This window comes from Notolepis coatsorum (assembly GCF_963971535.1).
Source record: "Notolepis coatsorum genome assembly, chromosome: 3".
NCBI lineage: Eukaryota > Metazoa > Chordata > Actinopteri > Aulopiformes > Paralepididae > Notolepis > Notolepis coatsorum.
In genome coordinates, this window is record NC_140167.1 from 203,263,806 (window position 1) to 203,278,419 (window position 14,614).

General features: G+C 43.2%; 1 protein-coding gene across 1 annotated transcript in view; it reads right to left on the reverse strand.

The window, feature by feature from the left end:
• Positions 1 to 11,088: 11,088 nt before the first annotated feature.
• Positions 11,089 to 14,614, reverse strand: part of LOC311226137 (cytoskeleton-associated protein 5-like) — a gene marked incomplete at its 3' end in the record, with an annotated part of 83,354 nt that continues 79,828 nt past the window's right edge. The window contains exons 35-40 of the mRNA XM_084311511.1: positions 14,121 to 14,306; positions 13,575 to 13,679; positions 13,371 to 13,457; positions 11,954 to 12,098; positions 11,287 to 11,832; positions 11,089 to 11,162 (exon numbers count right to left, since the gene is read on the reverse strand). Coding sequence (XP_084167637.1) covers positions 11,089 to 11,162; positions 11,287 to 11,832; positions 11,954 to 12,098; positions 13,371 to 13,457; positions 13,575 to 13,679; positions 14,121 to 14,306 — 1,143 coding nt within the window. The remainder of the gene's footprint in view (positions 11,163 to 11,286; positions 11,833 to 11,953; positions 12,099 to 13,370; positions 13,458 to 13,574; positions 13,680 to 14,120; positions 14,307 to 14,614) is intronic.

The following is a 14,614-nucleotide window of genomic DNA, read 5'->3' on the forward strand; positions in this document are numbered from 1 at the left end:
GAGTTTTTTTTAGAACCTTATATCAGGACAGGGAGACCAGCACACATTTCAGGGAGGAGATGGAGAGACAGCAGACTGTGGACTCCTTGCTTGGCTCCATGTCTCCATCATATATGTAGCATCCTGAATATTCTTCTATTATTCAGAAGTGCTGACTTAACCTGTTACTTCCCCTGTGTGCACAAAGACATGATAACCAGTGTTTTTCTTTGATATCTCGCCCGGACTAATAATGCGAGGTTCTCTTCTTCCCTCCGGCTTCGATAGGATCATTAACGTGACATTAAATCATCTTTCTTCCTGCCTTGAGTGTCCCATTGTGGGACCAGTTTGCGGTCGCCAGCAGGGGGCGGTGGTGGCAGGAGGAGCGGAGGAGGAAGGAGCGAGCGAGTGAGAAGCTGGTTACCTGGAGGGCGGAACAGGAGGAAGTTCTCTTCGACAGTGAACTCGAACGTGAACGGACGTGTGCTCTCGAAGAGCCCCGTTGAAGAGCAACGGGAGAGAACGAGTAACTCTGCTATAACACGGGTTATCCTAGAAGTACAAGCGATAGAGAAGTGTGTGAACAGTGAAACGGAAAGAAGAACAAACTTCAGTAGATAACACTGGTTATCCTAGAAGTTGAAGCGGTATATTAGCTTGCTGCTAACGGCTATAGTGACTCTGAGTGTACCACTAGGCGAGCGTCGCTGAAGACAGGTGGTGCACATAGCCACGTTGTGTTAGCTGTATAGGCGACAGCAGGAGGGTCCACCAAGACCCACAGTTTAGCTGTGTTTAAGGTAGCCCACAGCTTAGCGCGCGCCAGCTCAGCCTTCAGCCCCGCAGTGGACGTCTCGTAGACGCAGCCGAGGACACCTCTTATTCCAGCAGAGGTCGCCACAACACAGCACGCTCCTCCAGCTATGCCACTGCCTCTGCTGTCTACCCCGGCCCGCTGGCTGTCTACCCCGGCCCGCGGGATCGCCCGACGGCCATCTTGTCCACCGGACGAGTGGTGGTGAGAGTGGACCCGCCATCTCTGTTAAGTACAGCGGTACTCAGTGTGCCAAAACAATATCTATTCGAAACGAACGCTAGCAGCAGCGTCTAGGGGTACCCCAACCATTTTAAGCCAGATTTAGCTAGGATCTTTTATTTGGTAACGTGGGCCCACATGTCATTTCTTTTTGAGTGTAATAATTGTGTGACGTTATTGAATTTCCCATTGAACTCCTTTAATATGTACCTGGGTCTTCCCCACCGCAAAACAGGGCAGTAGAATTAATGTAATGAGCACAAGGTGCCTATTTTGGGGAATAACGTTCCCCTGTATTGTGAGTGAGAGCACCCGGTGCCTAGTGTGAACCTATTGCATATTAACCACATTAAGATATAACCCTGTATCCGATACTTGACAAGGCCTTATATAAAGGAGACGTAGATGGGAGCATGCTGACCGCCCTGGAGGGCGAGGAGGACCAGAGTACCACCCCCCAGGTTAGTAAATCCTGGGCCCCATCCGCTCCTGCTGCCCGACCTCCAGTTCGACGTTCCGGGCCCAAAGACTGGGGTTCAGCTAGATTAAACTCTACTGCATCCCGCTACCAGGTGGCCGTGTACAACCACTCCCATAAAGCAGGGATAATCCACCCTGCTACATATATGCTAGAGGTATTGACTTTAGGGCCTGATCACTTCAGTGCAAGCAGGGAGTAGGAGATGAAGGTTGTTGTGGAATATTCAAATGAGCCAAACAGTGAAGCTGTAGGAGTCAATTTGTATAAAAATATAGAACATAGTTTATTTCTGTTTCCATGGCCACAGAAAAAAGTGATCAGTTCATCATCAGAGACACACCAGCGTCTGACCAGAAAGTGACAAAGAGGTCTTGGTCAGACATACATTAAATACATATTTTATATGAGATACCAGATATGATAAATATGAGAAGAATCATAACAAAGAATGAGTCTATGGCTTTTATGTCTTCACACACAAACTGGAGTCCAGGCCAAATGTCATATCTCCTCAACCTTGGCTGTTGTTTATAAGAACGCCGTCAGACTGTAACCTAGTGTCTTGCCTAGTATACTAGTTGATCATATATTAACTAGTCAAAAGCGGTACAGAGATTTAACACAGATGGACAGATAACATTTCCAGTCACAAGGTTTTTATTGTTAAACATTCTCAAAATGTGTGCGAGATACCACTGATGTAATCAGGTTTGTTTACATAATGGCAAACTATCCGATATATATATATATAACAATAGCTTTGGCATTTCGTGGAAAACTGGAAACTTAAATTGAATTATTCTAGTAATTTATCTCCAAACTGAAATATTGTGTCACCCAGACGACCCAAGGCTGGAGCACTGGAGCAGTGAGGAGGAGGGGGGATCACAGTTGATCCCAGTCAGCCGCTGTGCTCCTGGTCCTGCCACAACCCTGGCCCACTCTGTACCACCAGCGGAGATACCTGCTCCACCTGCTGCACAGAGGGAGGTCCCTGGCCTCCCTATCGTCCGCGGGGACAGAACCGCAGGGCTCGAACCTCCACCACCACCGCGGCCCTGACTACCTACCAGCAGGAAACACTGTGGATAATCAGGAAACTGCCAGTCCCAGTACCAGTCAATGGGGATGCATTTTTTTTATTAAGCCTGCTACCAGCTTTTGGTAGATTAGATGGCCGCAAAAACTCCCTTGTTCGAATGAAGTTCCAGCAGTTTTTGCATGAGGTAGAGTTTTCAGATTAGTTTTAGGTTTACTTTGTTTTATTGTAATCAGTTCAATTGTTTTTAGGTTTGCTTGTTTTTAACCCTTTCACTGCCACACAACAGCCGGTTAACCCTTTCACTGTGACAATACAGAAGGTTAGCCCTTTACTATCACACAACCGACGGCGATGCTCCGTCATTAGCATCATTAGCTCCGCGGATTGATGCTAATGATGGAGCATCGCCGTCGGTTGTGTGATAGTAAAGGGCTAACCTTCTGTCGTGTGGCAGTGAAAGGGTTAATGATTTAATTTAATTGTAATCAGTTCAATTTACCTGTGCCTTATTTGATGATCTGTAAATAAATAAATATGTAACACACTGTTTTAATAATCAGTTCAATGTCTTAAAATGTACCTGTGTGCGTGCCCATATTGTATTATCTGTATATATGCATTGGTCAAAGTTTAATCTTGATTTGCATCGTAATAGCCAAAACATTAATGCTAGTTATGAATAACATTTATACAAAATTGTTGGTAATAAATAGTTATTGTAGTCACCGTCCAAGAATTTTGGATACAAGGATAATCTTGGTTGAGCATGGGAACAACTCTCTCAAAACAAAGTGGGGTGGCTCTGAAAAGAGCCTTTGGGTGAATACGGGAGGTAGCAGTAGGAGCTCCTCAGATGATCCCAGGTGAATACAGGAGGTAGCAGGAGGAGCTCCTCAGATGATCCCAGGTGAATACAGGAGGTAGCAGTAGGAGGTCCTCAGATGATCCCAGGTGAATACGGGAGGTAGCAGTAGGAGCTCCTCAGATGATCCCAGGTGAATACAGGAGGTAGCAGTAGGAGGTCCTCAGATGATCCCAGGTGAATACAGGAGGTAGCAGTAGGAGCTCCTCAGATGATCCAGGTGAATACAGGAGGTAGCAGTAGGAGGTCCTCAGATGATCCCAGGTGAATACAGGAGGTAGCAGGAGGAGGTCCTCAGATGATCCAGGTGAATACAGGAGGTAGCAGTAGGAGCTCCTCAGATGATCCAGGTGAATACAGGAGGTAGCAGTAGGAGGTCCTCAGATGATCCCAGGTGAATACAGGAGGTAGCAGTAGGAGGTCCTCAGATGATCCCAGGTGAATACAGGAGGTAGCAGTAGGAGGTCCTCAGATGATCCAGGTGAATACAGGAGGTAGCAGTAGGAGGTCCTCAGATGATCCCAGGTGAATACGGGAGGTAGCAGTAGGAGGTCCTCAGATGATCCCAGGTGAATACAGGAGGTAGCAGTAGGAGGTCCTCAGATGATCCCAGGTGAATACAGGAGGTAGCAGTAGGAGGTCCTCAGATGATCCAGGTGAATACAGGAGGTAGCAGTAGGAGGTCCTCAGATGATCCAGGTGAATACAGGAGGTAGCAGTAGGAGGTCCTCAGATGATCCAGGTGAATACAGGAGGTAGCAGTAGGAGGTCCTCAGATGATCCCAGGTGAATACAGGAGGTAGCAGGAGGAGGTCCTCAGATGATCCAGGTCAATACAGGAGGTAGCAGTAGGAGGTCCTCAGATGATCCAGGTGAATACAGGAGGTAGCAGTAGGAGGTCCTCAGATGATCCAGGTGAATACAGGAGGTAGCAGTAGGAGGTCCTCAGATGATCCAGGTGAATACAGGAGGTAGCAGTAGGAGGTCCTCAGATGATCCCAGGTGAATACAGGAGGAGGTCCTCAGATGATCCAGGTCAATACAGGAGGTAGCAGTAGGAGGTCCTCAGATGATCCAGGTGAATACAGGAGGTAGCAGTAGGAGGTCCTCAGATGATCCCACCGTGGCACCTGTCCTGCTGCTGAGAAGTACCCAGTAAAGGTTTCCCTGACAATAATGGCCTCTCTGGTGGCGTTGTTGCTTCCCATCCTTCTGAGGGCCTGGGCACCAGGGAGTGGCTCTGCTGGCACCGGCACAGATCCATCGTCCCACCTGATTGATTGATTGATTGATTGATTGAAAACATTATTAACAGATTGCAGAATGGGTACAATACAGTACGGCTCAATACAAACAACGGTTAAGGGGATGCAGACCAGAGAAAGACTTGTCTTGTTTACATCAGGGTCCCCCATTTTCAATTCATCAGGACATTTGACAGATATTTATATATACCTCATGAAGTTGTGGAGCATGCATGTTGCTTTCACAACTTTCTCCGCAAGGCAGGCGTATGTCTGATTCTTTTTTAATTTTTTTGTCCGATTTTCTTTTAATGGATTGTGATTGTGAATTTAACTGTTTTTAAATTGTTGTACGGCGACCTTGAGTGCCTTGAAAGGCGCCTTATAAATAAAATGCATTATTATTATTAACCTCTGGAGACACACAGCACCCTCCTATACAGCCTCCAGTGAGCCGCCATGATGCAGAAGGAGCACTCCACTGTTCTTCTGGTGTGGGAAAGCCTGAATGAATGAAAACTTTATTTAACAGATTGCTGAATGGGTACAATACAGTACGGCTCAATACACACAATTGTTAAGGGGATGCAGACCAGAGAAAGACGTTTGTCTTGTTTACATCAGGGTCCCCCATTTTCAATTCATCATAACATATATGACATACATGACATACATGACATTTATGGCATAGGGACATACATGACAGGTATGTTACCTGTAGTTGAAGACCCTCTTCTCTCCCTACGTAGGGCCTCATAATGTGCCTTCGCAGAGGGAAGGCCTCATCTGCCACAAAGACATGGGGGACGGGGCTGGAAAAATGCGGTAGATGGACGCAAGCCCTAAGTTGCCTAAACCAGTTTGTCAATTTTATTATATATATATATATATTAGGGCTGGGAATTTATCTCATACATTTCGATTAATTAACTACAGAAAGAATTCAGTTAAAAAAAATTGATGCATTTAATCGCATGATGATTTTTCTTTATCGTGTAAGAATGTTACCTTTCAAAGGAGACCAGACTCATGCATGTGCTATAAGTATAATAAATCGCAAATAAAAAATTTTTCTTAGTCTGGTTTGTTCATAAAAAAATTTAATAAGAAATTGAGATCAAGAGTTTGATTTCTTTCAATGGTCAACTGTTCTGGAATGTACTTGAAAGTACTGCGTTTTACTTTTACCTCGAAAGTGCTTGAGTTTACAAAAGGTCCTTTGGGCTATATATATATATATATATTATTCCTAAAATTGCTGCACTTTGTTAAAAATTGCATCGATCCGTTGGTCTGTGTAGTAGCCAATACAGGATTTTTCTGCTTAAACGTATGTACATTCATTGATTCAATCGTATACCAAAATTCATTTGAATTAAAAAATGTTGCTTTTCGCATCAAATATTGATATGCGATATAACGTCTTGAATTAATTCGATTAACATTTTTAATCGAGTCCCACCACTAACATATATATTTTAATTGACAACCCAGCTAGGAAGGAGGTAGGGAAGAATGGATAGAAGTGGATGGAGACTGATGGACGAGGGCCCTGGAGGAACTGCCGTCAATTGAATAAGCTACACAACATCTGAATCTGCCAGACATCACAGAAGGGTTAGTTTTGATTAATTTCTCAAATGGAATTGGTCTCTACTATAACTCCATTTGCATTTCCCAGAGAATGTTGGTCAAAATTTACCTTCATAGGCAACGGCCCGCTTGAAATGGACCTCCAAGTGGCTCTTCAACTTTATTGGTTTGAATAAGGATGCATCACAGAAAGGGCAGTGAAAGTGCTGCATCCCTTACTTATACTTATGTTATTGGACATCACATAGCACAGAGTTTATTGTATATAAATGCCTGCTTTTTCATCCTGTTAATTGTTGCTTTTTATTAATTTATGTTGTAGAGCAAACAGTAAGAATCCCATTGTACTTTTAGTATAATGGCAAATAAAACTATCCAAATCTGAAAACGGGCATCATTTACATTTAGCCGACGCTTTTATCCAAGCCCTTTGAATGGCCATATCTATTGAAAACTGCATGTCCTTCATGCTATGCGTGTTTGGCACCTCATCAAATAAACATATCCACTTGTGCCACTTAATTGACCACCATCTTTAAGAGTACTGTACGACTTACCGGTATGTCAATATCATTAGCATTTTCATCAGCACTCCAAGTAACCACATTTTTCATCTCATTCATAACTGCTGCTAAGTTGTATTTTTTTTTTTTTTTTTTTTTAAGATTTTTTTTTAGCGTTTTTCATGGTCAGACATGACCGACAGAGGAGGAGAGGGTGAACGGGAGAAGAAGTGGGGAGGACATGAGACAACCGATGCCCCGGGAGCGGGAGGAGAGCTCGGCACGGCTGCGTGGGTGTGCCAGGCACCATGTGGTGCAGCCATGAGGGGGCGCCCGGCTGAGCTGCATCTTGAGAGAAGGAGCCGCGTAAGAAAGGCTCCACAGGTGGTTTGGAAAGAACAGTTGGCGACAAAAGAGAAGGGTCAACCCTTTCATTGCCACACGACAGCCGGTTAACCCTTTCACTGTGACAATACAGAAGGTTAGCCCTTTACTATCACACAACCGACGGCGATGCTCCATCATTAGCTCTGCGGATGCGGAGCCAATGATGGAGCATTGCCGTCGGTTGTGTGATAGTAAAGGGCTAACCTTCTGTCGTGTGGCAGTGAAAGGGTTAAGATGGCGATGACAAATGTAAATAAATGGTTTAGGGAAAGACTAGACACTCGCATGTATACTTTTGATAAGGTCAATTTAATTAATTTAAAAAACATACATAAAATACAACAATCATATACATAAAGAATAAAATGGTCCATTTAATCGATTAAAAAAATACATAAAAAATAACAATCTTATACATAAAAATTAATAAAACACAATTATATATATACAGATTAAAAGGTTAAAAGGAAGGGGCAGAGCTCTGTGGGCGTGGCTGGTTCTGGAGACGAGAGGACAGGGAGGGAGGACCGGGGCACTTGGAGAGCAGGGGGTTTGGGGTGGGACGTTCCTCGGTCTCCTTCAGCTGGGGTAGAGGGGCAAACACAAGTTCAGTCACTGCTGCTCCATATCCTGTCAGTGGTTTTCAAACTTGGGCAACCAGTAGGAGGCCACGAGGGTCCAACGATGAGGGCAAAAAGTTACATTTTCCATTTTCTTTGGTCAGTTAAAAACCGACCAAAGAGCTCAGGTGTGAAAGCACCCTCAAGCTCTTAAAGGGGACATGCATTATAAATGGCTTTTTCCAGTGTTTAGCATTGTTATATAGTAATAGGGGTTAGTATCAATGGGTCTGCGTCTCCAAATACCATATTGGCGGATTGCTCTCATTCAGTTGAGACAAACGATTTCCTCCTCCAGTTAATTAGGTCATTCTGATTTAACTCGCTCGGTGACGTAACTGGGAGCTGGTGGAGCTGATTGTGATCAGATTGGCTGTGGTTGTAGCGCATAGTGAAACCCGACACTTCCTCAAAAGGGAGAGGCAGAGAGTGAGAGAGGGGGAGAAACGGATAGAGAGAGGCTCATACGCTGCGTTTCTCTGAGCGATCTCTCCTCAGCTGTCTGCCCCTGCTTAGTTTACACACTCGCGACAGAGCACACATACGTCACGCTGTCGTCTCTCTCGAGTCGGGAGCACTAGCATATCACTAATATCTTTGCACATGCTCCCACGCGCACGCCCTTATTCCGATCCGTACAATAATAATCACAGAGGTATATATTGTCATTTGAAACAAGTTACCAATGCATTGTCCCGTGGGATTATGCCCCCCGTAGGGCTGACCTTCGATTTTTTTTTGGAATTCGAAGCTTCGGGGCAGAGATTAGATTTTACTTCGAAATTTTTGTGAGACTTGTACAGCACTTTGTTCAACTTTGTCAGTGCTGTAAAGTTTAAACCTTTTTAAATCTTAGTTGTTTAAACCTTAGACAAACTAAACACTTTGCTTCCATGAATTATTGTAAGCAGACATTTGAGGCTTTATAAAAGCAGCACAATGAACACAAATCTGTCAGTGCCGAGTCCGACCTCATCTTAAATAACAGCATTGATTGTTGTAATTAACAGAGAGGCAGAGTTGATTTTGCAAAAAAAAAAAAATTCTCTATCATAATCGAATCCCATGCCCATCGAACGAAGTATTTAAGACGGCCCTAGCCCCCCGCGGCAAAATTAATTAGTATCCCCCTCAGTCTCTCCCCATCTCTCTCTGTGCCAGTCGCAGACTGTGGATGACTGTCACTCAGTGAAAAAAAATGTGGCTTTTGAGTACTTTATTAGAAATATAAAACAATGATTTTTCTAATATAAAACAATGATTTTTTTTTTTTAATAAAACCTTACAGATGTGTTCAATAGACTCACAGGAATTGTGTAAAGTTGCCCAAATAGTTCTAGGAATAGCAACGTATGTCCCCTTTAACACATTCGGCGCCAGACCCGAGATATCCCGGGTTAACTCGCCATGTGTTGGGCGCCAGACCAGAGATCTTTTATTCGATATTTTTATTCATTATTAATTTCACAGACCTCGGTGTTCCCATATAGGGAATCATTCTGAGATCGCCAAAGTGCAATACCGGCCGCATCCTGCTTGGTGGCAGTATCGCCCACCCTTTGAAACCTTATATCTCACCCTGTGTCACATTTAAACCCCTCCAGGCGCAGAATTTAGACGGAGCCAAGTAAACCGCTTCATCCGACCACTTCGAAGCGCATCTACCACACTCGATCCATAAATTGTGCCAAATTATGTCCGGGACCAGATGGACATCAATACTGGAAATCGCGATCAGACAATTGGAATATTCTTTTTGGAATAACCCTTATCAAAAGGATTACATGACATCAACTTCACCCTACAATGTTTTCATATCGATCCAGCTGATCAGCGTGTGTGGTGTTCAAAACGAATGCAGTTAATTTAACCCTTTCTCCGCCGATGATGTGTTTACACGTCGTTTTTAGTTGTATTTGAACTAGGGATGTCCGATATTATCGGCCGATATCGGCATTAAAATGTGATATCGGAAAATATCGGTATCGGTTTTCAAATTATTATTATTATTTTACATTCTATAGAAATTATGTCCGATATTATCAGCCTACCGATATTATCGGCCGATATCTGCATTAAAATGTGATATCGGTTGATATCGGTATCGGAAATTAAGAGTTGGACAATATCGGTAAAAAAGCCACTATCGAGCATCCCTAATTTGAACATAAGTTAGTCCAAATAGAAACAGTCATAACTAGGGATGCTCGATATTGGCTTTTTTACCGATACCGATATTCCGATATTGTCCAACTCTTAATTTCGATACAGATACCGATATCAACCGATACCGATATATGCAGGGTTTCCCCCCAAAAAAACTGAATAATTTCAGGTAATTAATAATTTCACTGGATACATTCAAAAGGCTTTCTAAATGTAAGCATTATCTGTGCAAAATATGATAATTAAAAAAGTAAAAATTAACATTACATATCTCTTGTTGTTGAATTAAACCAACATGCATACTTTTGACAATAAATAAAATAAGAATTGGTTCTTACTTGCTTGGGTAAATAAAGGTTAAATAAATGTAAAAAAAAAAAAAAAAAATGTTTTTTTTTACCGATACCGATATTTTCCGATATCACATTTTACTGCCGATATCGGCCGATGATATCGGTCGGCCGATAATATCGGACATCCCTAGTCATAACACATAGTGTGAAAGTAAAAAAATAAAGTACCATTAGGTACCCTGCTACATCTACTGCAGTTTACTTGACTGACATCTGTGTTGTGCATGTATTGCGTGTGTGATAAGAGCGTAAAAAGTACCTTGTTATTGCGCTCACGGAGAATATTACGTTTCTCCTCCGCCGAGTTGGTAGGCAAGGCACTGGACACTCCTGGCATGGAGAACGGACACATGACTGTTAGATTATTCCATCTATGTCGAGACAAATGCACTTGAAGACACCCAGTGTTGCATTTAGTTCCACTTTTAGGCATAGAAATATAACCATCTTAACATAGAGAGGGGGGGGGGTCCCATCTACAACAGTATTTAGGAGAGAGAACCCGTAAGGAGTTGCCAGCAGATGGCAATGATGGACATGCGCAACAAATTCTGGAAGGCGGGAGAGAGGTGTTCAAAATATAGAACGTAGAACTATTCATTTAGAACAAGCTTGTTCAAAGTAACCATGTCTATTTACCATGTCTATTCTAGTTATATTATTATTACTACTACTAGTATTGTTTTATTGCACAATCAAAGCGGGCACGGCCAACCGCATTTCACTGTATGCCCCGGTATGCATGTGATGAATAAACGCTTGATTTGCCCTCTCCCCTTATTTCTCTCTTTTAAAAAATAAAATTGGCTACAATAGGCTTCATTTTGGTACTTGCAGATGAGTCAAGTAGGCCGTCTTCACGATGAACGAGTCGTTTCCGTTCAGGGAGTTCCCTCGATTGTGGGATGTTCAATATCAAGCCCCAAGTGATGTAGTCACTCGAGTGGTGTATGGCAATACATATTACAGGAAAGACAACTGTGAGGAGCTTGGTATAAGATGTGCTGCAGGTGTTACCTGCTGTGAGGAACTTGGTATAAGATGTGCTGCAGGTGTTACCTGCTGTGAGGAACTTGGTATAAGATGTGCTGCAGGTGTTACCTGCTGTGAGGAACTTGGTATAAGATGTGCTGCAGGTGTTACCTGCTGTGAGGAACTTGGTATAAGATGTGCTGCAGGTGTTACCTGCTGTGAGGAACTTGGTATAAGATGTGCTGCAGGTGTTACCTGCTGTGAGGAACTTGGTATAAGATGTGCTGCAGGTGTTACCTGCTGTGAGGAACTTGGTATAAGATGTGCTGCAGGTGTTACCTGCTGTGAGGAGCTTGGTATAAGACGTGCTGCAGGTGTTACCTGCTGTGAGGAACTTGGTATAAGACGTGCTGCAGGCGTTACCTGCTGTGAGGAACTTGGTATAAGATGTGCTGCAGGTGTTACCTGCTGTGAGGAACTTGGTATAAGATGTGCTGCAGGTGTTACCTGCTGTGAGGAACTTGGTATAAGATGTGCTGCAGGTGTTACCTGCTCTGAGGAACTTGGTATAAGACGTGCTGCAGGTGTTACCTGCTCTCAGGAACTTGGTATAAGATGTGCTGCAGGTGTTACCTGCTCTCAGGAACTTGGTATAAGACGTGCTGCAGGTGTTACCTGCTGTTTGGTATAAGACGTGCTGCCAGGCGTGTACCTGTTTTAAGAGGCTGCATCTTTGCACCGATGGCAGTAAAGCCTTGTTCTATGAAGGCGTGCACAGCTGGAGAATTCTTCTTCAGCCAAGGAGTCATGTCCAGGTCAGGATGCTTCTGCTGGAACTCCCACAGCTCCATCACGCCCTGCACACAGTTTAGATCAAGATTCACAGCTCCATCACGCCCTGCACACAGTTTAGATCAAGATTCACAGCTCCATCACGCCCTGCACACAGTTTAGATCAAGATTCACAGCTCCATCACGCCCTGCACACAGTTTAGATCAAGATTCACAGCTCCATCACGCCCTGCACACAGTTTAGATCAAGATTCACAGCTCCATCACGCCCTGCACACAGTTTAGATCAAGATTCACAGCTCCATCACGCCCTGCACACAGTTTAGATCAAGATTCACAGCTCCATCACGCCCTGCACACAGTTTAGATCAAGATTCACAGCTCCATCACGCCCTGCACACAGTTTAGATCAAGAGTCACAGCTCCATCACGCCCTGCACACAGTTTAGATCAATATTCCATGACTTTGAGCACTTCAATAACCTTAACAATTATTCCTGGTTTGCTAAAAAAAATAAATAAAAATCAGCTAGAAGCATTTGCAAAATACATTCCGGTAGATTCCAAATAAAGGGACCAATTTGTAAAGTTTGATACAGGGTTCCCAGACATGCAAAATGAAATTCAAGGACTTAAGTACTTTCCCAAGCACTATTTAAAAGGATACAATTCACTTTTAAAATGCCGTTTTTTTATTGAATATTTATGGCTTAAAAACCAATTTCCGACAATTAGTTACTTTAGATTTGAATTTCAAGGCTTTTTAAGCACCTCGTTTAAAAAAATTGGCTGTTTAAGTAATTCCAGACCTTGACTTTTGTAAAGAATCAAGCACTTTAAGCACTCAAAGGAGCTTGTGCGAACCATGTTGATATTTTGAATAGTTTGAACATAAGAAAGTTCTGCATGTGGGTATCATGGACAATGAGAGCTAGCATGGAGAGGGTGGCTCTAGGATGATGGAATAAACTGTTGAGCCTCCCCGACGTGTCGTGGGCCTAACTTGAAACACCAGCGAAGGGAGGTACCAACTTGATAACCCTGGTGATAGGCTCTCACTGCCTGTCCATCTATACACACACATGTTGGGTGGTGGTCATTATGGGCCATGTGGTAGAGTTTGTAGCATCAGCGTCGTTAATACCCAAGCTCACATGTTTTTGGGGCCGTTATGGGCCATGTAATACATTGTTCCATAGCATACGCATGTTAACTTTCTTTTGGCAATGGGATTGGTTTCGTCCTAGAGAGTACTTATCATTAGGGCACAAGTATGTTGTAGGATTTATAATAAAACGCATGTAGTATTGAACTGATAAAGCAGTAGATCAACTGACCTCTTTGGCAATTTGTGACTCCTCTTCGCCAGTTTGCGTGCGGATCTTCTTGAAGATTTCAAACACCTCTTTCATTGCCCTAGGGTCCTTTATAGAAAAGGAGAAAAACGCTTTTAACTGGCATAGTGAACAAGCATAATGTAATGTGTACAATATACCGTTTGCTGACACATCCAGTCTTCATCCATCCGTGTGTTGACATACCAGGTTCCTTTGCCCCCTGTCGCTCATCGACTTCAACACCTTATTCAGGTAGGAGACCAGCGCAGACTCGCTAGTGTTGGCAATCAGGGTCAGGTGGTTCAGGATCTAGTCACACAACAAATAACAAGACTTGAAATTTCACGAAAACTATATATACTTTATGTACATATACCCATCATGTCTTATTCTTATTACTTGTATTATTGCACAAATGTCTTATTCTCATCCTATTCTTATTGTATTATTGCACAATCGTTGCGGGCAAGACCCCCCGCATGTCACTGTATACTTGTATGCCGTGACAAATAAAACTCTTGACTAGACTATAATAGCATCATGTCATCTCAAGGAGATTGTGCTTAGTTTGGTCAGTTTCCTCTTTCAATAAACAGATGTAGGCATTCTGCACAACGGCACTTTCGTGAAGCGATTGTGAAGTCCTCCAGGTTCCACAATCTGTTCCAAAATGAAACATGTACATCTTTGGCGGTATTGCCATATTATTATGATTTAACGTCAAGTCTCGAGCACCACATGCACACACACCGTTGGGCCGGCGAGGCGGCACAGAGTATATAGCAGGGTCTTGAGCGTGCGGAAGGGGTCGGACTTGAACTGGCGCAGCCTCTCTCTGGGGAAGACCCTCATAAAGTTGTGCAGGTCCAGCAGGATTGTGTCCAGGTTCAAGCTACCTATGGTCTCTGGGAGGAACTTGAACTTCCTCCATAGACACTGAAAAAAGATAAGCACAAGACTCGCCATGTAAACATTTCTTTAACCCTTTCACTGCAAAGGGTTAACTCTTTTTTAAACTGTAGTGTGGTAGTGAAATGGTTAACATTCTATAGTGTGGTAGTGAAAGGGTTAAAAAGGCCCCATCTGCAATTCCTTTTTGACTATATGAATGTGGGGTATTTTCACATGCATTCTTTGAAGGTTTTATGTGTAGATGGAAAATAAGTTTGGGGTCAAATCAGAATACAAGTGTTTTACTTCAGTGTTCGCAAACATTAACAACATAAACTACAAAAAGAAAAACA